The sequence below is a fragment of the Colletotrichum aenigma genome (genome assembly GCF_013390185.1).
Source record: "Colletotrichum aenigma strain Cg56 chromosome Unknown KSG_Cg56_contig01, whole genome shotgun sequence".
In the NCBI taxonomy this organism is placed as follows: domain Eukaryota; kingdom Fungi; phylum Ascomycota; class Sordariomycetes; order Glomerellales; family Glomerellaceae; genus Colletotrichum; species Colletotrichum aenigma.
In genome coordinates this window covers 5492580-5519247 of record NW_023500907.1, presented here as the reverse complement: position 1 = coordinate 5519247, position 26668 = coordinate 5492580, and the positions used below count along the sequence as shown (strand labels likewise).

The 26668-nt window shown below is 54.1% G+C and overlaps 4 protein-coding genes across 4 annotated transcripts; 2 read left to right on the top strand and 2 right to left on the bottom strand.

Moving 5' to 3' along the window:
* Positions 1–5415: 5415 nt before the first annotated feature.
* Positions 5416–7788, bottom strand: CGCA056_v001455 (uncharacterized protein; the record flags this gene model as incomplete). The annotated part of the gene is made up of 4 exons (XM_037316715.1): positions 5416–5582; positions 5645–6239; positions 6289–7352; positions 7416–7788. The coding sequence occupies 4 exons, from the start codon at positions 7786–7788 to the stop codon at positions 5416–5418; spliced, it is 2199 nt and encodes a 732-aa protein (XP_037186226.1).
* A 4690-nt stretch (positions 7789–12478) lies between these two features.
* On the bottom strand, positions 12479–13642 carry CGCA056_v001454 (uncharacterized protein; the record flags this gene model as incomplete). The annotated part of the gene is made up of 3 exons (XM_037316714.1): positions 12479–13367; positions 13442–13507; positions 13575–13642. 3 exons carry the CDS (start codon positions 13640–13642, stop codon positions 12479–12481), a joined length of 1023 nt encoding a protein of 340 aa, XP_037186227.1.
* Positions 13643–17591: 3949 nt separating this feature from the next.
* Positions 17592–19409, top strand: CGCA056_v001453 (Sterol uptake control protein 2; the record flags this gene model as incomplete). The annotated part of the gene is made up of 6 exons (XM_037316713.1): positions 17592–17698; positions 17848–18062; positions 18115–18172; positions 18227–18446; positions 18504–18622; positions 18680–19409. 6 exons carry the CDS (start codon positions 17592–17594, stop codon positions 19407–19409), a joined length of 1449 nt encoding a protein of 482 aa, XP_037185318.1.
* A 5003-nt stretch (positions 19410–24412) lies between these two features.
* CGCA056_v001452 (uncharacterized protein) lies at positions 24413–26550 on the top strand (the record flags this gene model as incomplete). The annotated part of the gene is made up of 5 exons (XM_037316712.1): positions 24413–24598; positions 24666–24691; positions 24761–25567; positions 25628–25873; positions 25956–26550. 5 exons carry the CDS (start codon positions 24413–24415, stop codon positions 26548–26550), a joined length of 1860 nt encoding a protein of 619 aa, XP_037185319.1.
* Positions 26551–26668: the final 118 nt, after the last annotated feature.

Sequence of the window (26668 nt, the reverse complement as noted above, 5' to 3'; positions counted from 1 at the left end):
GAGACGGTGCGCTGTATTTATGCGCTGGAAGGCGGCCGCGGTCGCTGGGATCGCAGAATTGCCGCTCCTGAGGACTGGAAGTGGTGAATGGGGCTCAGGAAGTGTTGTGAGTAAGAAGATGTCGGTCTTTCCATACGATAGTGTAGGGCTCTAGAGAAAGCTATGATCGGGGCAAGAAGGAGAAAAGGAAGAGAAAACACAGCCGACGGCGACGAGGATATGCGAGCATTTTATACAGACGGCTTCAAACTCGAGGTATCACAGCACTCACTACCATACTGGAGGCCATCACTGTGCCATCTGCCAACAGGCTATGATTCCGATCATTGTTTGATTATTCCGGTTCATGGTATCTAAGCGTTGCTCGTCGTTATACTTCATGTTCCAGGGAAAAGGTCGATTCAAGATGGCGAGCACGATCGTAGCGAGAGATAGGCCTCAAGCTTTGTTGAAGTTCCTTGCAGATCATCTGGAAGACTTAAATGCGAATTCTCCTGTAATTGGTTTAATCAGGAGTCAGACTGATGAGTTAAAGGGGCTCGATTTTGACGGCAAGCACCGAGACAGGGGCTGGAGATGTCTAGAGACCTTCTTTGCATCTGAGGCCATCTATCCTGTAACGATGCCCCTTATGTAACATGGAGGATTCTGATCTGGTTTTTAGGAGTTCTTCCGGCTGCTGGAAGTGCAGTGTGGTGAGCAAGCAGGAAGCGGCGGGTAAGTCTTGATGGCACCCGTCGTATGGTCGTTCCACGTTCATTCGACCACATCGCGAGTCGCAGTTTCAACCACAACAAACTCGACTACCTTGGAAACAGAATGTATACCTTTCTTAATAAATCCAAGACAAACAAAGAAAGAAGATTTACAAATACAGCGTCAATTATGCTGGACGCGGACGCTGTGTACTGGAACAATTGTTACCTGTATGTCTGCAAACTTGCGAATACTGGGGCGAATTGTCACGACAGAACTCGCGAACATAGCGACAAATCGGATACTTTTCTTTGATCACCTTAATTCAACGTCAATCATGTGGACCTGTGGATCCAGGAGCCCGGTCGCTTGTCTCCTGCCCAGTCATGCGGTACCCTGACCGTGATGACCCTCGTGGCTTGCATGGAGCTCCGGGCAAGATCTCCGAAGTGACTCACTCAACCAGATCGCATATTGTATACAAGTACCAATAAATTTGAACATGCTTGAGCGGGCCGAACCGTTGCCAGCCATCTCATCTGGTAAGGCGTTCCCCATCTCGTCTTAAGGGTGTGCACGATGCTGCGTACCTCGACACCAGCCAGCCCCTCTTTGCCTTCATGTTATACTATTGGCTCGTCTAAAGACAATTCTACTTGTGACTCATCACGGACTGTGAGTTTGGGCGGCTGCCTGGTCGGACTTGCTCCTACATACGTACAATATTGCGCAGGGGAACTGGGCAGCAACACCCAATGGACTTACACGGCACCAGCCCACATTTGGGATCTTCCGCAGCCTCTCAAGCTCGAAAGATCTCTTCGCACGTGAAATCAAAACATCTAAGCCAAATCTGAAATTCCCTGCCGTGGTCGGATGGCAGTGCTGATACAATCGCCACCCCCGAGGAAGTGGCATGCTACCCCACACAGCAGACCACGCACACGGAGACTTCTAGAGTTTTCCAACTTTGGTTCATCTGCCAACTTTCACAAAATCCTTGATTTTCTTGAGATTTTGATTGTATGAGATGCTGCGCATGTATTACTAATGAGATGTCTGCCCACATCCCGTCCACCCGTCCACCCGCCAATCCCACAGTCCCTTCACGATGCTATCTCAACAATACTACTCTTCCCGCAGTTTCCAAAAGGCGTCACATGCATATTCATAATTTCACCTTCGCCAAAATTACATCAACTGAGAACTTCTTGAATTGGTGGATAAATTTTTCGTTTATCTTGCCTTGAATATATTCCATACGAAACTAAGTACACCACGCCCTTAAGTCGACAGCCAACAATACGATACCTCACTTTATGATGTACCCATGCCTCAGACCAAAACAAAAATGCACATTCACGCCACGCTCAACCATCAAATTGACGCCGCCAGGGGGCCGGCGAGTGACAGATGGCCCGACATCCCCGCCCTCCCGCTTCCACCACCGCTCAGCCCCCTCCCACAACCAGAAGAACCATCGCCCAAAGCATCGTCACCGGCATATTCCAACTTCCGAAAATGGATGTTCGCCGTCTGGAATTGGCTAAGACGGGTGTTCACGAGGGATCACTCCTGCGAAGCGAGCCCCATAAGGTCGAAACTGCATGGCGGATAGCGACACACGATGGGGATGCAAAGCTACTCCTTTGTATTTGGTACCCTTGCCTATTTTGTATCGTACCACCTATCGTAACCGTTCTATGCTGTTGTACACACCTCTTTCAGAAGAAGAAACATACTCATGGGAGATTGTCCAATGAGCGGAAAGCTGCCTAATATTTCCCGCCTAACGCCCGTGTAATGTGTGTGCTGCAAAGATAACCCCCTCTAAGCCCTGAGGAAAACCCAAGCAGGGGACTAATGCCAGCCTGCCTGGGATGGTGGCCTTTCATCATCCCGTTAGAACGGCAGGCCCACCGATGGCTGCATTGTGGTGCAGCCGGTGCTTAGGCCAATAGGCGGTCGTGAGACCGACGACGTCCATGTAGAACATGACAGTCTTGTATGTGTGTGTTGCGGATGTCCGTAACGCCGCTGATGCAAAATTTGTTGATTTGTTGGTTTGATGGTTGAATAGTTGGATTAGGTCGAGCGAGTAGGAAGTTGTTTTAATTTTCGGCAGATCCGATTTTTACTTGCCCTGGGCTGAAGGGAGTTAGCATAGGAAGAAGAGCTGTTGATCATGGGGTAAACTTACTAGGGTCGTTGGGGAAGTCATCGTTGTTGGCCTTGTTGGCGACCATGGCGGCGGTGTTGTAGGTGGAGGCAGACATGTTGGTGGCTTTGGTAAAGAAGTTGTTGTTGGTGGTGGTGTTGGAGATGTTGGTGAAGACCTGAGATGATTGTCTATATATGAGGCAGAATATTTGGATGTCTTGAAGATGGAGAAGTCGTTGGTTGTGTAGGCTGTGTTATTCTGAGGGAAGAAGAATTCGGACTGAGGCAGACGTCGAAGCATCATTATATACAAAAATGTTCATACTTGAGGCACTTGGAAATGACCTCAAACAAGCCTCGAGATACAAGGTACGAAACGAATGTCAAGGGTACCGCCCGGTTGAGTCACGGGAGAGGCAGGCGACACACCGAGGAGATGGGGCGCAATTAGGAATTACCATTCAGAAAATAACAAGATAGCGAAAAAGCGCAATGGGAATTACCTTACATGTGAGAGGCGTATGAGACTCGTCGTTGCGCCGTTGCGCATTTCGCTGGCTACCCATGTCGCGCGGTCCAGGCAGTAACGATGTCTCATTCGTCCGTGGAGCCAGTCACGACTGGGGCGGCCTTCGATGTACAAAGAACCACCATGGACGACTTCGGCTACCGGCCCCAGCCCCAGTAAGGCACATCGAAATCTAGCATCAAGTGACTCAGATGGGTTGTTGCAGGGCAGTGTGTAAGGCTCGCGGGAAATTTGCTTCGACAGAGAGTATCTAGAATTGCTGTTTGCAGACGTGGGGGAGGCTGGCTTAGTTTGGCTGCCTAGGTCATATGGCGAGGTTCAGGAGGCAGGTCCCATTTTTATTCAGGCACCGCCCTCTAGCTTCATGACACTAGAGAAAGACGCGAAAAAAGAGAAGGTAGACATGAAACGAAAACAGCCCGAGGAATGAGAAGAGACGGTAAGGGGAGGGAAAACGTCACGGGCCTCATCATGTGTACGCCTTGCACCGTGAATGTCAAGGCATCCAACGCTATGGGATTAATCCTGGAGCCGAGGGTGGCTGATGGGGACGACACCGAGCCGACACTCGGTGAGAGCCTCAGATTTCAACGAAGATAGTGCGTCAGGATGGGCGCAATCGTGCTCAATGAGCAGGGAAAAAAGATGACACCGACGGCAAAACAGACAAAACTACGTCAAAAAGACACAGAATTCCAACTAGCAGAGGCACAGTGCACTGCCCGGATGACTGATTGATGCCTCGGGCGCGTCTTGGTCCACTAAGGCAATAAGGCCAGTCACCCCGACACCGACTTTGAATCGAAAGACATTATGAACCAATGAGGATGGCCTTAGGAATCGAGGCCAAAAATTGACCACCGAATTTTTGGTTGCCTTTTGTTTTTGCTGTGCAAAGACAGGGAAGAGACATTTGAAACACGCAAATGCGCAGGACGGAGGCGAGCGAAAGTCAGCAATTCTGGCTTAGGCGAATAGGCGAGGATGGCGGTGCAAAAAATCGCAATTCCGAAAATCATGGAAATCTGTTGGAAATCACTCCCCCGCAGCTCTTTCTCGGTGATATCCTCGACCATGATTGATCGAGAGCACCAGAAAAATGGAAAAGGGGGCACAGCCCAGGTTTAGTCTGGCACTCAAACTGACCGAGCACAAGTCGAATAACAAGTCGGGTTCGGTTGATTATTGGTGCAAAAAGTGTGAAGAAGAGAGGAAAACAGAAGAGGTGGTTCGCGGATTGCGGACGATAAGGCAGGGTCGTCCGCCTGCTTACTAACCCGGAGCTGCCTTCTTCTGCCTGGCAGTCGACTCGGCAGCTGGCGTATCATTGGTCGGCGGCCCATAATTTTAACCGGATGCCACCGAGGAGATTTTTTCCCTCGCGACTATTTTAGACAGAACCCCTCCCGCCGTTTCTTCGCTTTACGTCTTTCCAACAACATCTCAACGCGCGTCGACCGCCAATCAACAGGGTCTCATGCGACCTTATGCATGGTCTTTTTTTTGAGCCCTCTGACTGGCTACCAGATATTGCTCTGCCACATCGCGAGACAACCTGGTCCGGCACTTTGAGAAGCGGCGACGTTTGGCCCGCCGTTTGGTAGCCAGCAAGTGCTGGCGCACCTGAACCGCAGGCGACAATGCAGAGAACAGTCTGGTCCTACGAGACCAAAACCCCACGATATGCCTACACTTCGCAGTTTCAATACGCGGGAGTGTTAACTACTTTTTTTATCGTTCGAGTGGGAGAACAACCCAAGGTCTAGACAACCGGTCCGCTCCACCCTGAAGCCATAGAGATAGTGTGGCATCAGGACTAAAATCGGACAAACATGCTTTCACGAGACCTTCGTCTAGTCTCCGTCTACTGCGAGTTTGGTACCATGCTTTTTTATTATTCAATATTACGAACGGTGTCCATCTATGTCGCCCGACGCTTAAAAGATGAAGGGTATTTGATCATAAATTCGTAAATCCTTCCAAATCCGCCACCCAGAGTTCCTTCTTCGCAGGCTTTGGTCGACCATGGACTAGAAAGCGCTCTCGCCAAAGATGTACTTCTCGTCCAAGAATGACAAGAGGAACTTGGCTACCATGCGGCCGGTGTAGTTCACGGATACGTCGCGGGGGAAAGGGTGTGCTTCGCCGTTGCCGTTGGGCAGGATCGGGTCCATCGTCAAGAAGTCGAGCTCGATGTCTGTTACCATTGTCAGTATTGCAATCCACGCGAATGATGATGGCTCAGGAAGAACGACTTACAATTTTCGCCCGAGAAAAATTCCCTAAGACGCATGACCATCTCCATGGCGGGGGCGTCCATTTCGCCCTGCTGAAGCCATGAATCGTCCACCAACGGGTTGAATGGTTTGGTCGACGCATCCCGGCTGTGCGTCTGGTAGATCTGATGAAATTGGTACGCAAACTGCTTGAACGGCATGTTCTCGACTTCCTTGTTGATATTGAGAGCATCCTCTCGCTTGTATTCTGGCGTCGTGTGGTTGCGCAGACTGATCTCGTTGAGCGCAACCACGAAGGTGTCGGCTGCCGTTTCAACAGACTCCATGAACAGGCAGAGAACCAGGAAAGCAGCGGTGCACGGCGCCCACTCTCGTCGTGATTTGGGCTTGAGGGATTTGGAGAAGTTTTCGAAGAGTTGTTGCATGTCGCGCAGCAGCAGATCGTCAATAACGGCCTTGATCTGTCTGTTCACCACGCGAGGCGTCACCCACGGCACCGCCTGCGGTACAAGACCAGAGTCTTGGAGGCTCATGACGCTTGGCCTGGTGATGCAGAGGTGTCGCGTCATGATGAAGTGAGCGCTATATATCGCGAGAGCCTTCTTGACAATTGTTGACTGAGCATGTTAGCAGCATTCTCTTCCGGCCAAGGGATCGAGAACTTACCTCAGACTTGCTGGCATAGTTTTGCACCACGTCCAAAATCCTCTTTGGAAGATCGGTATGTCGAATCGATTCTGTCACCCGTTGTGCGTACCCAGGCTCAGACGAAATGGCAGCAATGTATTCCTTGGCCTTCTTCCTCAATGCGTCTCTCTGAGCGGCAGAATCTAGTTCCAACACCATCGGCGCAGTTCCTCTTGCCTGCAGATCAACCCTGTCCTTGCCCACATGTAGATGGTAGTGCTGTTGGACGTCGGCGGTGATGGGTGTGAAGAATTTGGCCTGGACTTTGAGCGTCGGGGTCAGACCGGAGAAGAGCTCAACCTCCCTTGGGGCAAGCTCCTCCATTCCATCGAGCTGGACATTCTCCTTCATGAAATTTGACATCTGATCCTTGCGAAAGTGCGCTCGGGTAAACTCGGGGAACAACACGGTCAGAAAGTCAGAGAACTGCCAGCAAATGACTTGCGGCACCTGGGCCGCGAGCTTCTTGCAGTTCTTGCAAGGCCTCTCCTTGTCGCACTTGACCTTGCGGCTGTGACAGCAGAAGCAGGCCCCAAGGCGACGGACCTGAAGAGCGTTCTGCTTTGTGGCATCGGCGAGAGGTCCCTTGCGGCCGCGGGGATTCGTTCGCATGGTGTCGAAACAGTCGTAGAGGTTGGCCTGCCCGGCGCGTGCGGTGATGGAATTGGGCGTCATGATGACAAACTTGCTAGACGGCTCCGATGTCTTCTTCTTCTCGACCTTGCCGGTTATAACTTTGCGGATAGGGCTCGATGACGAAGACTTGTCGCCTTCTGGCTTGATGTCAGGCGAGGTCGGGGTTGAATGGTTTGGGCTGGCAAAGGCAGAGCCCTGTGACGACGAGAGGTCATCCGTGACGAACATAGAGCTGCCATTGTCGACTTTGAGATTCGCAGGGTTCCAAGGGGCCGGGTTGGCATTGGGCTGAAAGGACTGTGAAAAGTCCAGCTCGAGATCGATATCTTGCTGTTGATTGAAAGTCTCCAAGCCTGTAAGAGGTACAGTGTTGCTCTGAAGTGAGTTGATGATGGACGATGTCATCTCTGGTGAATAGATGGTCAGTTCAACTGGTCAAGTCACCAAACACGGTACTGGATGATACTAACCATTCAGATCCTGCTGTGAGAAGAGATACTGTTGAGGCGTCAGAATGTCGGGATTCTGCCCGTCGGCAACAAATTGGCCATCCGCCGATGGAGCGGGAGCGAAGGCCTCCGTCTGATCAGGGAATCCCGGGGCGGAGTAGGCGGCTTGGTCAAGTTGATCGAGGTTTAGCGGAGACAGGCCCGCATGGTCCGAGCCGGCGAAATGGCCCACGACGGCGTAGCCATTGAGACTACCGCTGGCCGGGCTGTGAACGATGCCGACCGAGGACGCGTAAGAATTCATGTCGAGGTGTTGCCATGTGTCGTCCGCGTCGGCGGCGGTCTCGAAGTCGAGGGGCGAGTGAGGCGTCCCTCTGGAGGATACGGACGTCATTTCGGCAGGCGTCCGTCCGGTTAGGTGAATGGTTGGATAGATTGAATCGATGCTAGCGATGGGTAGGCGTTCGTGGATGCGACCCGTACCGTCGAATGTCCAAGCGGCCGTTGAGCTCAAGTCGATTGATTTCGAAGCGCCTTTGTTGTCTGGAGTTGAGAGAGAAGCGGCTACTCCCCCAAAACGAGGTGGCCAGTAAATACGTTGGGCGGCTCTGCTTACGCTCGCTCCAATTTTGGAACTGGCACGCGGGGGTCCTTTTTCGCACAGCTGGCTAAGCGTCTGCCAAGTCTTCCTCTGCGTCGCGTGAGTCTTGCTCGAGTCGAGAATCACAGGCGGGCAGCACGGGTACGGGTACAAGCGTCGAGTCGTTCACGCCGGCAGTCGTCGTAATGGTTTTTTTTTTTTTTGGCTCGTTCTTACCGCTCTGAAGACATGCAGGACAGCGGGAACGAGGGAAAGAGCATAAAAGGGCGGCGAGCCAACGAGATTAAAACGAGTGAGTGGATGGCGGCTGTCTGTCACCCCATGTTCACTGGCACTCAGAAAGCGACGGGAGTCCGCTGTGCCGCAGCCAACGCAACTTCTCCCGCCCATTCCCGTATTCCCGTCCTGCAGCAGCAGCATCTTTCCTTCTATCAGCGCCGTCCGCTGCCCGCTGTGCTAGCCTGCCGCTGCTATTGCTGGAGCTGCTGAACAAGCTGAACCACCTTCACCCTCCGCCCCCAGACGTAGCGCTAAGCCTGTTCAGGGACCGAGGGCGGAGACGGTGGGGGCAACGCTATGCCCGATCCATCACCGGCAGGAGACCGGCGCCGCCGTTCGGGACCTCCTTGCCACACCGGTGACCGAACCCGCCGTCCGGAGCCATGCAACGGTGCATCTGGCCTTGAGCACGCGGAGCGTAAGACCGAGTCCATGTCGCACTGTTTAACTTCAGAAGTTGAGAGTTTGTGTCTCGAGATGATGCGCGCGAGCAGCAGCAGCGGCTCAGCAGAACCCGTTGGATCCGTCCTGCCTGCCATGCGCGTCTGTCAATCGGCACTGTGCTTCTCGCAGTGTACCTCTACTGCTGCTTACCTTGCTTTTACGCACAAACGAAATTCGACCACCGTGACAGCTTCAACATTGTTTATCAGCCACTCGTGAGAAACAGCCTTCTTTCAGAAAAGACTACTTGACTTATTCCAGTCTGACAAATCCCCCCAGAGATCGACAGACAGGCTCGCATCAACGAACCGGCCCGGGCCCTGAACCCTTGGCCATCGACCACAAGCCATCAACCGCCATCCTTCGACATTGCATCCCGCTCCCAGTCGATATCACGGCCCCGACAGCCATAATATCAAGCCTTCACCAGCCCGTCCCTCAAACCAACCTCCCACACCGCGCACCCCGCGCACCCCCCAAACCCCCCTGCCATGGGCTCTTTCGCCTCGCCGCTCGCAACATGAACCGTTCCCAACAGAGAAATCCACATTGTTTCCCCCAAAGAACCCCCGGATCTCCAGACTAGCCGCCACTTACACGGGGAAACGATGCTACCTCGCACCAGCAACCGCACAACTTTCAACAACACGACCTCCCTGTCGGATCTTCCAACTACAACCTCGGGACATCAAAAATCTGACGATCTGCACCGTCTACTCGTACGACAGCGATGGATCGCCTGGTTGCCCCCGCCAGTCTAAGTTCTAGCGCGCGGTGCTTGACTACTGCGCAGAAACCTTGGTGAACACGCAACAACCCAGTATACACAACTACATGCCATCCATTTTTGGCACTGCGCAGCCGACGAACCACGTTCGGCCGCGGAAGCTAAACCGCAATCGCAGCATGCCGCCCGGCGCGCCGCCCCCTCGCCGCCTCGCCGATGCCGTTTGCCCTGCGATGGGTCGGCCTTTGAATCAGGCGCAAGTCAGTCGTCTAATCATGTTAATTGTACTCTGTTGCGCCGCTTCCGCCGGCATCCTGCCGCATTCCTTCGACCTTTATGTTCATGTTTGCAACTTTACAGCAAACACTCTGAAGGTTCAGCCCTTGAGCTGTCAAGGCATGTCATCCAAGACAGGAGCAACGTGAGAGGCCAACTATAGCATCGCCGTCTTAAACCACCCCTCAGTTCGCATCGAAGACGAAACTCCCTCTCAAACAGCGAAACAATGATTCAAAATCCGAGTCCGAACTACTTGGCACGACACCCTCACCATTCGCCAGAAGACAAGCACGCACCACCCTCGTCAAGGTCAGCCTGGTCAACCATCTTCCTGGACGAACCCCCTTATCCCATGCTCTCCATCTTCCCCTTCACCGCGCAGCTCTGATGCCCTGCAGCCTTGGCTTACTACCGACCCGATCTCACCTCAACGCAATGGGCAATCGTACCCCAAGATAGAAGCATCCCACACAAAAGCCACGGCCCCAACGCACGCACACACCCGTCCTGTCCTGGCACACACTCACAAACCTTAGCTGCCACATGCTCTGCTTATTCAACCCATAGTCAGCCAAGATTCGAAACCGCCTTCTATCGGACTCTGGCGCTCTTCCAGAATCCCGCTCGTCTTGCCCCGTGCTTCTTGTCGTTCTTCATCAATTCTGCCACCCCTTCTGCGGCCGAAACCCTTGATACCCGGCTCAACCTTCTTTACTTGGTGGCCATTGTACATACAAGCACCCTTCACCTGCAGAAATCCAAACCGTCCCGGCAAGCGACGACGCATTTAAAGGGCAGCAAACCATAAGCAGAAAAAGGCAGAAAAGAAAGTAAGTCAAGACGCCTTGGTCAGGATGCGGTGCCATGTTTGCCATGTGCCCGTTTGCTTGTCAGTCACCCTCTTCACCAGAGGGTCCCCACCACCAGACGTTGAGCCTATGATGCCAACAATGCTACTACAACCCATCATCAGAAACTATAACGGCCTACATCATAGTAATACTCAACCTTTCGGCCTTTATGCTCCCTGAGGTAAAGCCTTCAGGGGGGGAGAGGAGGGGTACTTGTGCCCTTGCAGCGGCGTTAAGTAGCTTCGCGGGCGCGGAAGACCCTCTCCGTCCTCATCCCACCCTTTTGCCAAGTCGTTCACATCATGTTCTGCAGCAACTTGTCTTCAGTAGCAGGACCCCTGGGACATGCCGCATACTTCGTAGGTAGCATATAGATTTTCGCCCCTCCCTCCATCTTTCCCCGGGTGACCCATCAAGCGGGATGCGACATCACGGTCTCTTTCAAACCCTAGCACTGGCGCTTCCGTTCACCAACCCCCAGTTCCTTGGTCTGGCTGGGCACAGAGGGGAGAAGAAGAACCAAGCCGCCAGCGATTGCAGGTGCCCCCGTCAGGAGTAAGCCCCTGGCAGGTCTCTCCCACCAAGGCCAAGCCACCCGTCAGGCACGGAGGCTGCATCCTATCGGCTGATGATCACCGGTTCATTTCAGCCCAACGACGTTGGCCGTTCTCCCCGACGCTCCGCAGGTGTGACCCGATGCCACATACGGGGGAGACGGAGGAGACCGCTGCTTGAGTCTCTCTTGGGCCCTACCCCCTTCTCTTTCTCTTCCTAGATACGCACGGTTCAGTCTGTTTTCCATTGAAGCCAAGTGGTGACGTTCACGACATTTCACGCCAGGGGCCGCATCTTGAACAATACTCGAGTTAAAATTCTTGGCCGCTACGTGAGAGAGTAGAGTAAAGCACACGCCCAATCCTGGGCTGTAAGGGGGATATCACACTACCAAAGATTCATCTAAGCCGCCCCGAACCAAGTTACAGAAAATAGCAGGCGTTAGCGAGGGAAGAAAAGGCTAGTAGGGATATCTGTCCAAATTTCTGCTCCCTCAACAACCGCGCTCGCGCACCGAGCAGTAGTAGTAGCAAACAGCCGACCCTGTTGTGTGTGGAGAGATCCCTAGTATAATAAGTAAAGCGTATCAAAATCATCGAGACAAACTCCAAGACCCCTTCACGCGCCGTGGCAGTGCAGGAACAGAGGAAACAGGGAGAGGAAGGGGGGAAAGAACCAGAAGATAATAACGATGTACAGCATGACAAGAGGTTGTCTGCCTCCTCAAATGACCAAACCCTGAGCGCCCATCGCTTCCCTGTAGCATGCCAAAAATGCCCTTTTCGCTTGCGAATCCAACTCGTAAAGGGGGGAAGTAGGGTGATAAAATTCTCGTCCATCTTTCGCTTTCTCTCTCGCTCTCTCGGCAAGACTAGTAGCAGTAGTAGTGGTAGTAGTGACAAAAAGCTTGCCCGACCATGGATGTGAGCATCATTACCATTTCCATACAAACAAATAAACAAAAACAAGACACACACACCCGCTTGCCAAGTGATGGGGAGGGAGCTAAGCTAGCTGTGGGCTTTCCGTCGTGGTCGTGTCTTTTGAAGGGGGTTTGGGCTTCTCGTCCATTCGTAACGCCCCCCGGTTCCGTATCAAGTCATCTACACTCTCTCTTCTGTCCCCTCTAAGGAATGAGAAGAATCCTCGCCTGTTACCATATTGCAAATTCCAATATAAACACTTTCAAGTTCCGTCGTTAAGTTCCGTAGATAAATCGTTAGGGCCCCTTTTTCGCTCGTCGAAAATTCAAATCGCTCGTCTCATGGTTGGGTATGGTCAAGGATGTTGAGAAGTCCGATTCGGGGCAAATGGTGTGTGGAGAGTGAAGGAAGCACGGCGAACAAGATCAGGTTCTGAATCGTGTTGCCGCGCGATCCTGAATCTGCTTCTCCGTAGAAACGTATAGTCGGTCGAGATAGTCCATGGCGCTTGCGTCCTTTAGGATCTTGGCCACCTGGATACCCGCCGAAATGAGCTGTAAGATGTTGCGGTCGTCCTTTAGTGGGCGGCTCTGGTGCTTGGCTGCGTGTCGCATCTCTAGCGAGTTCTCGAGAATCGTGACGAACTGCTTGATCTGACCGTTGTACAGAACACGAGCCGGGATGCGGCGTTTGGTTGCCAAGCGCTTTAAAAGATAGACCCATTCCGTCCATTCCCTGTCTTGAGGTCGCTCTACAGGCCTCATGTCCTGCGTCAAGGGGATGGGGAACTGGTATTTCGCAACGAAGTCATAGGCGCACTGAGAGAGCCGGTCGTTAACCTGTGTCAAAACCAGATCCTGCTCTTGGACATGCAAGTTCGTCGGAAGGTGCGGCAGTTCGCGTTCTTGCATGGCGATGTACTCGGGGGGCGGGCGGGCGAGAAACTGATGCGGCCCGTCGAATTCGTCCCGGTTCGATGGTCGACGTTGAGGCCGACCCTTCCCACTCACTTTGCCTCCCTTGTTTGGAGGCGTCGCACCCGTTCCATTCTCGAGTGAGTAATCAGAGAGATTCGGAGAGGCGATGATGTCGTCGACTGAGTCCGTCGGGGAATATCTTTCCTGATGATCCCAGGCCTGGGAGGCTGAGGCCGTACCCTTGTACGAGCCATAACCACCGGCACCACTGGTGCCGTATGTTCCAGATGCTGGCCTTGATGATCCGTACGCAGGGGCGGCAGCGGCAGCAGCTGCGTGAGGATTGGTCCCAATCGGGAGGTTGTAACTACTGGCTCCGGGAGAGTATGTTGACACACTTGAAGGCTTGGTGTTATTTGGTTGCTCCGTGGAAAAGAAAAATGACAGAATGCATCGGCGTCTGGTTCTTACCTAGATGAACGGTAGTAGCCATTCTCAAACCCTCCGGCAGGCGGAAATGTATCGTTGTACATTGAACTTTTTTTCATCGGTCAGTTCTCCTGTCCTTTTCGGGACGTCATGAGACTTGGGGAACGGTCCGTACCTCCGCGTCGAGTTCCACGGTCCGTTGGACATGGCTGATGGTCTGTAGGCAAAATCCGGCTGGGCCATTTCTTCCGGGGGCATAACGGTAGAGAAAGAAATCAAGCAACAGACTTGGAGGTTTCCAAGAAGTCCAGAGATGGAAGCCACGTGAAATAAGAACAGTCCTTGGGCGGGCAGGTCAGCCCCGGGTGTCCAAAAAAGAGTCCCTTGGGCTGTGATCTCGGGCCAAGTATTCCTGGGAAAATGCGGCAAGACGTCTCCTCAAACACAAGGGAATCCACGATAACAAAAACGGTCTTGTTCCAGGATGGTACCCTTGAAGAAGTCCGGGTCGGATTGCAAGGGCGGTGTGGATGTTGGGGGGTAAAGCAGGTGATCGGTCCAAGAAACGACTTGTCTCCACGACAGCACCTTAAGTGACTTATAAGACGCTCGGGAAAGGCTTTAGGTGAAGAGACACTAGGGGGGTTAGTGGAAGAATCTCTCTGGTCTTGCTGGAGCAAAACGGGAAAGAAGAAACCAACAAGTTCCTGGGATGGACGAGGATGGGGGAGCGGGCAGGATCCTGACAGTGGATGATTAAGTTCGGAATGGAGGCATTTTATGTCTGCTTGCGATGTCCCTCCTCGTGGGGCGTGGTACCGGGCGGCGAAAATGGTTGATCCCTGGTTTTGAGGGTTGAAGGGGAGGTGGTCCGTTGGGAAGAGTCGAGGCGGAGGGTGAACAGGGACCAGGAGAGACGCAAGCCGGCGATACTCGAGTAAAGATTTGCATTCGCCCCAATGACCAACACCACGGAGACGTCTTTGGTTTCAAGCAGACGGGTGCCGCATAGGCTAGAGGATACGTGACTGCCAAGCGCTGTAGTCGAGAAGGTTCGTCCGTCGGGCGTCCTGGGATAGATTGGGGTTCACCACGGTGTTGCCGCCCTACTGGAAGTTGGCATCCATCCCTTGGCTGGCGAGCCTTGCTTTTCGGATTTGCGAGGTGAACACGACAGGATAGGCGAGTAAGCGAACGAGGGGAGATCAGCGTGCCCTTTGATGGCTGGTGCCCTCCTGTCCCCTCTATTTTGGCGCGATGCCAGGTCGACTTTTTGACAGTTGGCCCCTCTCACCAGGAATACCCCAGATGGAAAACAAATCTTATGGCCGGGCTGTATTGGCTCACGCGTGAAAGCCATTGGCCCTGCCAACTCCTGACGAAGTCGACGGGGCCAATTGTGTAGAGTAGGGCACCGATTGGGCTGTGACAGAAACTTTTTCTTTGCTGGGCTGGAGAATTGTTGCCCGAAAGGTCGGAGTAGCTTTTCGGTACCGGATGGGATGATTCGTGCAGGGTTGTACCTAGCGGGAGAAGAAGCGGTGACAGCAGGCCGGGTTGGGCACAAATTGGACAAACAAACACCGGCGGCGGATACGATGAAGAGGGGGAAGGGGACGCGCGCTACCGCCTGTATTTGTGAGCCCAACCATGCCTTGATGCCCACTTTGGTGAATTGGAGTTGCTTTTGGCGCATCATTGAATCAGGGACTGTCAATGACCGGCGAGCATCACAGGCATCTCAACATAGCCCGGGGGGAGGAGGGGGTTGATGGAGCCAATGGTTGTGTTGTATCCAGTGTCTCTGCCTGCAGTGACAATCCGGCAGTCGTTCTGCTGACGGGCTGCCAATTTTCCAAGACGTCGACCTCGAATAGAACAGTGCAACAGAGACGAAAAAGCTGGGGGGCCCTCGGTGACAAGTGTGCATTGGACCGACGAATGATCTGACCTTGACGTAGCGAAGTGAAGCTGGTATTGTCTTGTCTTGTATTGGCGCAGGGAACCAGGGCCCAAGAATCCCAGAAATGGAATTGATGGGGCTGGAGATGTGAATTGGGGGGAGACTTTTGGGGGGGCAGCGAGGGCCAATGGCGGGACTCAGTTGTGGTTTGAAGGCCGGTCGTTCGGCTGGCTGCGAGTGACTAGTGTCGTCCATCGTCCGTGGCATCGACTCGACATCGACAACCGCCGACCAGGCCCCAGGGCGAATAGGGCGGGATGACGTGCGCCTCGATAAACCCTAGTATCCTGGGAAGGTTGTCGATAACCTCAACGATTCGAACTGAGCAAGAAAACCCAAGTGCAAAGGGCAAGCGAGGGTGGTCGGACGATCGCCGGCAATCTCTGTGTGTACTGTATGTGCATGATGGAGGCAGATTTGATCGATCTCAGGGTGCAGTGAATGGCAACCGAGCGCCTCAACCCAACAATTGCAGGCGGTGGAGGAGGGGTTGGACAAGCTATTTCGTCTCTTGATGAGCTGTCAAGCGCCGCCTCGTGGTTTGCGGGGATTCCGCGGGACGATCATGTTGCCAAATTAAGATGACGTTGTTCGCTAGGCGTTGGCACTTTGATCAACTGCGCGCTTGTCTTTCAGCTCACATCTCAGATGCTCTCCGCACGACTCGGTAGATGGACGCAACACGCCCTCACCCCGCGTTCTGTGTCGATGAACATGACTCCTGTCCTTCAAGGAGTTCGGGACAGAGGGCTGCCGTGGATTCTGCGGGCGACAGTGAGTGAGTATCCGTCCCGTCTGTGAAAGTGTAGCACCAAGCCAGCACCAAACACTGAGGTGGAGAGGCTGTGCAGTGTGTGAGAATGTGTGTGAGGGAGCGGAGGGAGAGCTACTGGCTCTGTGCATTGAGACAGGTCAAGGGTGGTCGGGTTTGCAGTATTGTTTCGCGTGGTTCCCATCGGCGGGTGTCTGGAGAGTCGAGAGCCAGACCGGCCGAGACGAACAGCGAAAATGTCTTGGGCAGACCATGTTTGCGGGCATTGAGCAGGCCGGGATGGCAAGCATGGCACCGCGAAATGCGCATGACAAGGCCGAAATCACAGCCGGTGTATTCCACTTAAAATCTGGCGATTCGGAGGGGCGTGACCGGTCACTTTTACCGTGGGTGTCAATGCGGCCATCTGTTTTTCGGCACCCTGTCTCGACCCCGGCGCGACACAGGGCACCTAATCGAGCGCCCCCGTCGCGGGTTCCTGATCGGAAGAAATTATCCGATTGTTGTTGGAATGACGGCCACGGGCCCTGGTGGTGCCTGGTGGGTGGAAGCGGAGCGAACCAGCCAGCGATGGAAGCATGTTCGACGATGTTCGATGCTCGGGCATGGAACAACACTATTTCACGGACGTTGCTTGAGCGTGCGAATCTGACAGACCAGGGTCGATGCTGATGCCAGAGATGACGCCTGGAGAGGCCGATAATTGCTTGTGGACCGTTTGCTGTGTTTGGATTAGAGCATCGATCTCCTGTGTTTTCGGAGATCAGATGAATAGAAGGAGAAGAAGGGGAGGAGGACAGCAAGACTCTGTGATTGGCAGGCTGCAGCTTCTGCAGACGAGGAGAGAATTGCCGTGCTATCGTGCCTTCCTAGGGTTTCGCATCTGAAGCGAGAGCAGCAGTTTCCGTTTCCAAGACGGAGGGAGACACGGCCCTTCTCCAGGTTGTGGCTTCTCAGTCTAGATGCCAAGCCACACCGAGGTTGGGTCAACAAGTGGCTTGAGCTTGGCAACATTACATAATGGTCAGGTAGTCACGGTAGGCAACCCCACCAGATGATCTCCTAGCTTTCCCATTGGTTGTACCTTCATGCACGTCTCGTGTAGCATCTCCCGCTTGGCGACCCAGGCCAATCATCATCATCGTCAGCAACGCCTTCATGCCGGCACCGCAAGCAGGAGGCTGAATAAAATGAAGAAACACGTTCTCCGGCCAGAGGCTTCCTGTCTCCCGATCTCATCTCCCTATCACGAGAGCTTTTCCCTCTCGCATCACCTCACACTTGTCCTTCGGAGCTGACCCCCCCTCCCCCCGGCCTGGTCTCATGCACCTGCAAGATCAGTCGAGATTTGGCCCGCATAACCGTCGTCATTTCATCAAGCATGGTCAATCGGCGTCGCTTTAACCCCCGGGACTGCGTGGAGCATCATTGACATCGAAACGTACCTTGGACTTGATATGGCGCCCCCCAAGAACAGAGTCCGCAAGTTCCACCGCCGTAGCAAAAACGGCTGCTCGACATGTAAGCAGCGTCACGTCCGCTGTGATGAGCGCAAGCCACTATGGTATGTCCTTCCTTATCCCTACCTTGTCTTCACACCTCCCCCCTTTCACCTTGTTTATGCCTACCGTCTTGGCGGAGACAACGCCTGTGATGAAAAGATCGATCCGGACTCTGCGGGTAAAGCCCAGCAATCGACTAACCAGCCCGCAGCACCAACTGTCTCCAGACGGGCAAGGACTGCATCTACCCCGACCCCGCCACTGATGCCGAGTCCACTCCAGAGTCTCGGGCCGAGTCCGAGTCGGCGGCCTTGATCCCGGTCGCGGAGTCGGCTCGCCTCGTCAACGTCCTGTCCCATCAGCCATTCGCCGGCTTCTCCGGCGAATATCAACTCTCGGAAATGTCGCAATGGCTCTTCCATCAATGTAAGTCATGTCGCCCGCTGCCGTTATGCTATCTCTCTGACCAAAAGCTCAGTTACCAACTTCTATGTTAGAGGACAGACTCCCGTGGAACGAGGCCAGAATCTGTGCAGGTATGCGATCGACTTTGTTTGCAAATCAGATGCTGGCTCTGACATGTTGGGCAGTGTTCAGAGGACTCTGTTGCATCCAGGTCTGCTTCATGGCTGCCTAGTGGTCGCGGCTTGCCAGTGGGCCTGGGTCACAGGATCGCTTGAGCATGTCAAAGTCCCCTTTCTCTACCACAAGGCAGCAGCATACGAGTTCGCAAAGAAGCAGCTGTCAGAGTCTGAGACTGATGTCAGCGACACTGCCGTCTTTGCTATTGCAACACTGGCACTTACAGAGGTACACCACATTTGGAATCCGGAAACTTGTGGCCAGACCAGTACTGACGGACCATAGGGTGCGGTTGGGGACCTTGACGCGTCATCCAAGCATCTACGCGGTCTGTATAGGTTAACACTCCAGAAGAATGGGTATAATCTGATGCGTTCAAACTTAGCGCAGCAGATGCTGGACATGTAACACAAGTCCGTCCCCAGAGGCGTGCTGGATCTCTATAGCTGACATGAATGTAGGGCAGGCGACCGTCTACGCCGTGGTGAAGTCCACGTCATACACGACACCATCAGTGCCGATTTCCAGCCAAGCATCATCGCTTTGCTCTTCACCTCGCTATGGGACATGGAGAGCCTACCTCCACGACAGGCACCAAAATACGGCTGGTGGGAAGGGGCAGAGACCCCAACGGACTTGCTTTGGCAGGACTACACCAAGAATCTCAACTGGGAGCTATCCCGTGGCTTTGACCCTGAGCGCAATATAGCTACGATGTTGAACGGTGATCCTAAGAGCAGCCGCGCGAGTTACATCGCAACGTTTTTCTACCTCGTCATGGCGGTGAACGACAGCGAGATGGACTGCGTCTTGACGGTCTGGCTGCTTGAGCAGCTCATCGATGACGTGTGCGACAAAGAAGCAGAGATGGTGGCAGGCTCCTTCAGCAGGAGTCTGTGGTTCTGGAGTGCCATGTTTGGTGCGGCCATTGCCAATTCAGGCAGGCCAATTACTGACACAGGCAAGCAACAGCTGGCAAAGTGGAAGGCTGTGTATGCTGCGAAACTCTCTCTAGCTAGCACCGTGATGCATCTAAGCAACTGGGAGCAAGCCAAAGCCGCTCTCGCTGAAGTTGCGTGGACGGACGGATCGGATGCCGAAAGTCGACTGCGAGATATCTGGCAAGATGCGATATCAGGTCGACATACACAGACTAATGTACTCGATGTGAGTGGTCGCGGTACTGTTTAAGATGCACCCACTCTCGCTTCCAAGCTCATCGGCGAAGTCCTTGAAGATAAGCCCACTTACACCGACACTTCATCGCTGTTGTGTTGTCGCTCAATCTGAGGATATCATCATCACAGAGGCGTTGGCGAAAGAGCAGGGTTTGATATCGGAGGAATGTTTTGTCGAATCCCGAGACAGCAGTTGGTCGGGTGGTGGTGACTGAGTCAGATAGCCGGCACACCGAGATTTGGATCTGCGCTGTGCGTCGGAAGCACCCAGGCCGGCGGGCGCGCACAATCACCTTATTTGCAATAGTGTATTTCGGCGGTCCGACGGCCGAAAGTAATGAATCACTGTAAATGGTCCAAGTTGTGAAGAGGTTCCCACAAAATCGAGGAGACGAAATGCGATTCCAATATCCGTAACACGCCGTCGAATCTGCCAGGGGAAGATCGCCAACTCTGCGAATCCCCTCATCTTCTGACTGGGGATTCGGGGGCCTCAAGAGCGTTTGCCGAGGGTCGAGCGCAACAGACTTTGCTGGCGCGAAATCTTGACAGGGATTAGACGAGGGCGAGTTCCCAACCACCTCAGCTCCAAATTCCAGTGAGGGAGAGAAACAGTGGCGGAACTTTGTCGGTACTTGGAAGTTCCAGAAAGTTTCGGTGACTGGTGGTGTAGCTCGATGTTGCTCATCGCTGGAAGGTGCAGGTCACGTGTGGTTCCAGAAGCCACCATCAGCACTTCCCCTGAGTCAAGGAGGGTTGAGCACTCCCTAGAGCTGTGATACAGATGCATTGAGGACAGAGATGAGCGATGAGTTGTTCCTCGTTGCTCTATGCGTACCCGTTGGCGCAGCTGGCGTTGCGTGTACTTTATGCGTCATCAGGGTGGACTCGGCAATGTTGACGAGGGCATCGCAGAAAACAAGGCACGTACTAAGTACAGATAGAAGCTAGCTAGTCGGGAAAGGTTGAGAGGTCGTTGATCAAGACGGGTGGCTTGGCTAAGGTAAGGTTGCGGGTGCTTGTTTAGGGCCACACGAACGTCACGGTAAGGCGGTCGGGTGTTTCCAGGAAGAAACAGCCGGAGCTCTATCCGCTCGCAGTCAGCAGGAAGCTCAGGTCGGTTGTGAGGACGGCTTGGGAAGTGTCGACGTCGCTTCCCTGCCTCTCGTCTTCGATATGTATAACCAGTGGGAAAGGTGAGGCAGATCACCAGGACGGGGTAAGCGAAGGTGAGGAGGTTGAACCTTGTTTCCTGTCCCGGGGGAAGGAGGGAGGGCAGAGATCGAGGCAGTTGCTTCCGAGTGAGGTGGTCTTTGTTTGCGCTTCGATGGCCAAGGCTGCTTGCTGTCTCGTCCCATCGTTAATGCATCCGCTCGTCAACGGGCGCTGTCGTCGCACATTGTCGCCCGTTTCCCAATCCCCCACCCCTCGTCCCGTGTCTGCCAACGTCAGCTTTTCAGCCATCTCGCATGAGACGACCCTTCAACACTGGTTCCCCGCATCTCAACCGCATGCTGGCCTCAAAGTCAAGACCGGCCAGCTTCACCATTGTCAGACCGTCAGCGTCTATTCAGACAACTTGTGGAGCTCGGGGCAGCTTTTCCATCCAGCCCAGCCGGGGAACTCGGAGATGGACGGCGACTGCTGCTGCTCCGGCTTGCTTATCCTGATGGCCTGGTTGTCGACTCGGATTCTCGGGATCGCATCACGGCGCACGACAAGCCATCGCAGTCGCGGCATCTCGCTCATGATACGATGAGCATGACAGCTGGATAATGTCGCAAGGTGACCACCTGGCCCCACGCCGCATATTTCTCATGCACTACGCAAATGCATTATCGCAAAAAGAGTTGCGAAGTGGTTGGCGTGGACCGCTTCCGGTTTGCCAGCGGCAGCAGCAACAGCAACAGCGACAGCAGCAGGCCAGCTGGCAGTAACCGGTTAATCACGTCGCGAAGCACGTTTGCATCTGATGTCTGGCCGTTGCTGTCTCGTGGGCGGAGGAAAGTGGTCTGCAATTAATAGATGGTGGGTGGTGTTGTGATTACGGTGTGGTGTGCTGCTGCCGGTGTGTGGCCGGCCGACCACAGCTCGACCCCCGGACCAGTGGCCGTTGGACACGCCAAAAGTACTGCCGTCGGATGAGGGAAAGTCGAGATGGAGAGCGTTGACCGGTGTGTGTCAGCGACTGCAGCTTGCCCTATCAAGCCCGCCGAGACCAACTCGGGACTACACACGTGAAGCCACAACCGCCAATAGAGCAAGCAACACGGTGTTTGATGGACGACGACAAGACACGAGAACGAGGCACTGACGGGCTGACAAGCCGGCCTGGCTTCCGCAGTTCCCGCCCGCGTCGGCGGCTTTGGGGTGCGACTACAGACGCCAATGCAGTCCGGATTGGCTCTGGCTCGTCCTGCTGCGTCTTTTTTCGTCGACACACATGTCGTCCTTCTCCTCCTCTGCCCGGTGGGCCGCTTCGATCTTCAAGCAGACGGCTCTGATTGATGCGTCAAAGCGTACGTCGACAATCGCGCCATGACTTTTTTGATGCTCGACGAACCTACTGGAAACGGGAGGCATTTACGACGGATGGCGCAAGGGAATAGGGGTTTTGGGACGGCATTGGACGGGCGGGCGGCTTGTGATGGGATGGGATGGGAAATTCGGAACGCGCGCAGACGGGCAACGCAACGCAAGGCAGGGCAGCGCAGGGCAGCGCAGAGACACCAAGCTTGATGGGACGAGCAAGTTCCGCGCGTGGTGCGGATGGCGGAGAAGATGAAGGGCTCGCAGAAAGCAAGCATTAGCCCGTCACGACTCGTCCAGCCTGCCGCCTTCTTTTCTTTTCTCTGCGTCCTTCTGGCTCGCTGCTGGCCCATGGCTGGCTTCGTTTTCCCGCCGAGCACGCTCAGGGTGCTGCACGGATGAGCTGGCGTTGCAGCCATAATCCCTCCTGGCCGGCACGACTAGGGGTTCCTCGCACCGCGATAGGCTCAGGGTCGTCGTCTGTGTCCACCCGCGGCCCATGTCCAAGTCAGCAGAATCAAGGCAGAAGGCCCAGTCACCGCCAACTTCCACTCGGAACGGGCCTATGACAGGTGCAGTGAGCAGTCAGAACGAAGCCAGTTGGCTAGCGCCATGTAATAGCACGAGGGCCTGCTGCGGCCGTTGTGACGGCCGGCAGCAGCAACACGACACATTCGACGTGCATTCTCTGCCAGTCGGCCTGTGTTGGAGGGCGGGATTCCAGACACTCTGGCCAGGGAAAGGACACGGCTTTCAATAAACACGGCGGCAGCGAAATGAGACTGACTGAGACGCGCGAGACGGGCTGGCGCTGGAAATGAGTGGTGGACAATCAAGACCAAATACGTATCCATACGTATCATTGCATGCTGCGCACGTATGTGATGGTGGTTTCTTGGCCTGGCACATCAAGCACATCCGCCCTGCAGAATGAAAGGTGCCAATGCTTCGGGAACAGGGATCATGAATGCCAGCAGGGCATGCGGCATGGCACGCACGACGTGGAGTCCACCCCGAATCCTCCCCTCCCCGACCGACCCCCTCGCAAACCTCATCTCGTTCGTTCGCTTCTGCTGTGCTCTCAGAAGCCTTCGTCGTCGTCCTGCAACATTAAAACCCGCTGACCCCCTCTCTCCCTGCCCAACGTCGTTTCTCTTCCCTTCTTTTCAGCCCAACCCGCAAGAAAATTCCTGCCCAAGCATTCTGCCTACTGCAAAGCTGATCCTTCTGGCAACCCAACAGCCGCCAATTTCTCTTTTTCTACCCGCCTACATCCCTTCCAACCCTTACACAACAGCAACCCTACACAGAAGGTCAAAAAAGATCTTTCCCCTCTTACCACCCAAGGATCATCCCACACGACACCAACTCGACTTTCCCATTCCACAGGAACTCTGCAAGCAGCTACCCGCCCGGGTTATCGCTCTTGTTATTCTGTACATCGACACAGCTCATCCGAGTTGACTTTACTGCCCTGGATTGCATGATATACAACCCAAGGAATCAATGACTGCTCTTGTTGTTCCGCGCCCGGATATGCCTGGCTACAACCTTGACCTGGACGACGTCCACACACCTTCTAGGTATTGTCTTTTCTTTCTCTGTTCCCAGGGTGGTCAATTGTCTTTTTGAAATCCTGTACTGCAAAAGTCATGTTTGTTTCATTGCGTCTGCTTCTCAGATCTCGCCGGCCACGGAGGCCTTTTCATACAGGACATCTCGACCCAGGATTCTTCAGCCCAGGACTTCATCCGAGGATACTTGCCAGGACTTTCTCTCTCTTGCCCGGAAACTTCTTCCCTGGAATACCTGCTTGACTTGCCAACTGGATGGAGACCGGTGTGCTTGGGCCTGGCCCTATGTACTTTGTCAAACCGAACGGTCATCATACAAAGAAATATCTATCATCACATTCATATCACGGTTAGTATCGCCTGCCGACGAATCAGGATTTTGCAGCGACATAGACCCATTGGACGTTTCGCGAGAACTGGATTTTCATGCCTGGCTTTTCCCTTGAGAACCGTGGATTTTTTAACTCCCTGGATTTGTGGACAAGGTCTCGCCCGAGACTAGAGACTGCCCAGTCTCGCATTTGGATCGGATTCCTAGGATGAACGCTGAAATAAACACTCCGTGTTTGTTTTCCCGTGTACCAGTGATAGCTTAATTCAGCTCATGCTGGTCACAACCCGATACGGACCAAGGCTTATCGCTCCTTGCAACTTATGGCTGGTTCCGTCTCTTCTGTTAATGGATTTCCCTTTGCTTCGATTCTGTTTCTGATCTACGGACTTCTTCGACCTTGGCTTCCAGCCTTATGGACTTCGTCTCGACCCATTGCCGCGTTCAAACGGACTTGTTACTTCAGATGGACTTGAGCCTAAGGATTCTTTCGACCCATGGAACTCAGCTGCACCAAACGACACACGGCGTCAGGAGACTACTGAAATTACCAACTTCGGCCTCCACTGTGCGAAGTATGAGATGACCGAACCAAGACCCATGCCTGGGTGCCTGGAGAACAACGAGGAGCCTCGAACACGTACATGGCCGCAAAGGACTTTCATTTGTCTCAGACCTGCCGGAATATCAACTGGTTCGACCACCGCACCCGACATCCTGGACTACATGATACATCCCGGCTTGATCTATATGATCTGTGCTCACTTGGTCTGTCAACACGAAACCCCCAAACCGAGAGATAAAGCAACGGCAGCTAACATGATGAGTGCTACAGGAACAAAGTTGTGCCATGTCGAGATTTTTTTTTTCATTTCTTGTTTTGCATCTTCAAAGATTAGTGGTGAAACAGCACACTAACCTCCCCTTCAGCGACTACAGCTTCTTCCACGCCGGCATGGTGCCCTCAGGAATGTTTTCCTTTTCTTCTCAAACAGGACCATCGGACCCCTTGAGTGGTTCGTGGGAAACGACAGGAGAAGGTGCACAGAACTTCCAAGACTTCTCAGACAACGGATCTGCCCACCCGGGAGACTCCGAGGACTTTTCTTTCCAAGTTGAAGGCCACATTACGCCCCGAGGACAAGGACAAGCCGTTGAGGACCTCCAGAGCAAGTGGACTGCTCGCGCACCTGCCACGACCGTGGCGCCTGTCGGTGGCGAGCCGATGAGGCGGGGAACTTCAAGGAGTTCCACTGGAAGCCGCAAGCAACACAGAATCTCCAAGATCACATCTCCCAAGGCCAGACCCAGAATGACTTCTTCTGCGTCATCTCAAGTATCTGCACAGCTGTCCTCCATGGACATCACCGGTAATGCTACTGTCTACGGACCTCAGACCAACGGCCATTTGATGGACGTGAACTCTTACTTCCTGGAATCGGACACGGGCGCCGTCTCGTCCCAGTGGTTTAACTCTATGGAGCTCGGAATCGTGGATGGCCTTCCATCCCAGACGGACATGACTGTGCACGTCGTGCCTGCTCAGATGCAGCTGGACCCTGACTCCAGCCTTGGAGCTCACTCTCCTTCTGCCTCCTGGAACTCTTTCAGCCCCGCGGAATCCCAATTGTCTTCTCCTGCTCAGACCCCTGAGGAGTTGTGGCTGTCCGCCCCTCTCATGTCTTCGCCTTCCCACTCGGAGCACGTTTCTCCCATCATTCAGAGCCAGTCTCCTAGGTATGTTCCTCAGATCAGCTGCTCCCTCGAGCAAGCCTCTGACCCGGCATCAATCTACAGCGCCAATGGCAAGTTTGGCCCTGAGCTTATGGGCGATGAACTCTCTGGAAGCGTCCTCACTATCGTCGGTGATGCTGCTCTGCCTCCGGCTTTCCCTAGCCGCCGCAACACCAACGAAGGTGACTCTGCCCGGGACCACCCTCTTTACAAGAACGCCACTCCTCAGGCCGATGGCCTGTTCCACTGCCCTTGGGAGGGAGAATCCAGCTGCAACCACAAGCCCGAGAAGCTCAAGTGCAACTATGAGTGAGTCGAACCTTTTTGAGAACCTGCCAGCATGTCCCTTCTCGCCGTGTATGACTAATGATTGCGTCTTTCCCCTCTACAGCAAGTTTGTCGACTCTCACCTGAAGCCCTACCGCTGCAAGATTGATTCCTGCGAGAACGCCCGCTTCTCCTCCACTGCCTGCCTTCTCCGTCACGAGCGTGAGGCCCACGCCATGCACGGCCACGGTGACAAGCCCTTCTTGTGCTCCTATGATGGATGCGATCGTGCCATGCCTGGCAACGGATTCCCCCGCCAATGGAACCTCAAGGACCACATGCGCCGTGTCCACAATGACAACGGTGTCCCCGGATCTCCTACCACCGCTTCCAGCGGCCAGCAGGTCGCCAAGGGCCGCAAGCGCAAGGACGCGCCCAAGGCTGCCCCTGCCCCTGCCTCCCGCAAGGTCACTGCCAAGGCTGCCATCGTCGTGGCTGCCATCAAGGAGGAGCAGTCCACCAAGCCCCTCATTGACGAGTGGATGTCCCACCGCCAGGCCTTGGAGGACCTCGTCCGCGGCTTCACCCAGCCCGAGGATGTCAAGAACCTCCAGCTCATCAAGGATGCCCACAACCACCTCTCTGCCATGGGAAAGATCGGACAGACCCTGAGCCCCCAGCAGGCTCCCTTCCACGGAAACTTCGTCCAGGCCGGATGAATCACACTTTTTGGTCCGTAAAAGCCCGTTACTACACAAAACACAAGACGCAATCCACTGACCTGTGACGCTTACAGACAGAAAATGTTACAACACTGGATTGCCATCAGCCACAGAT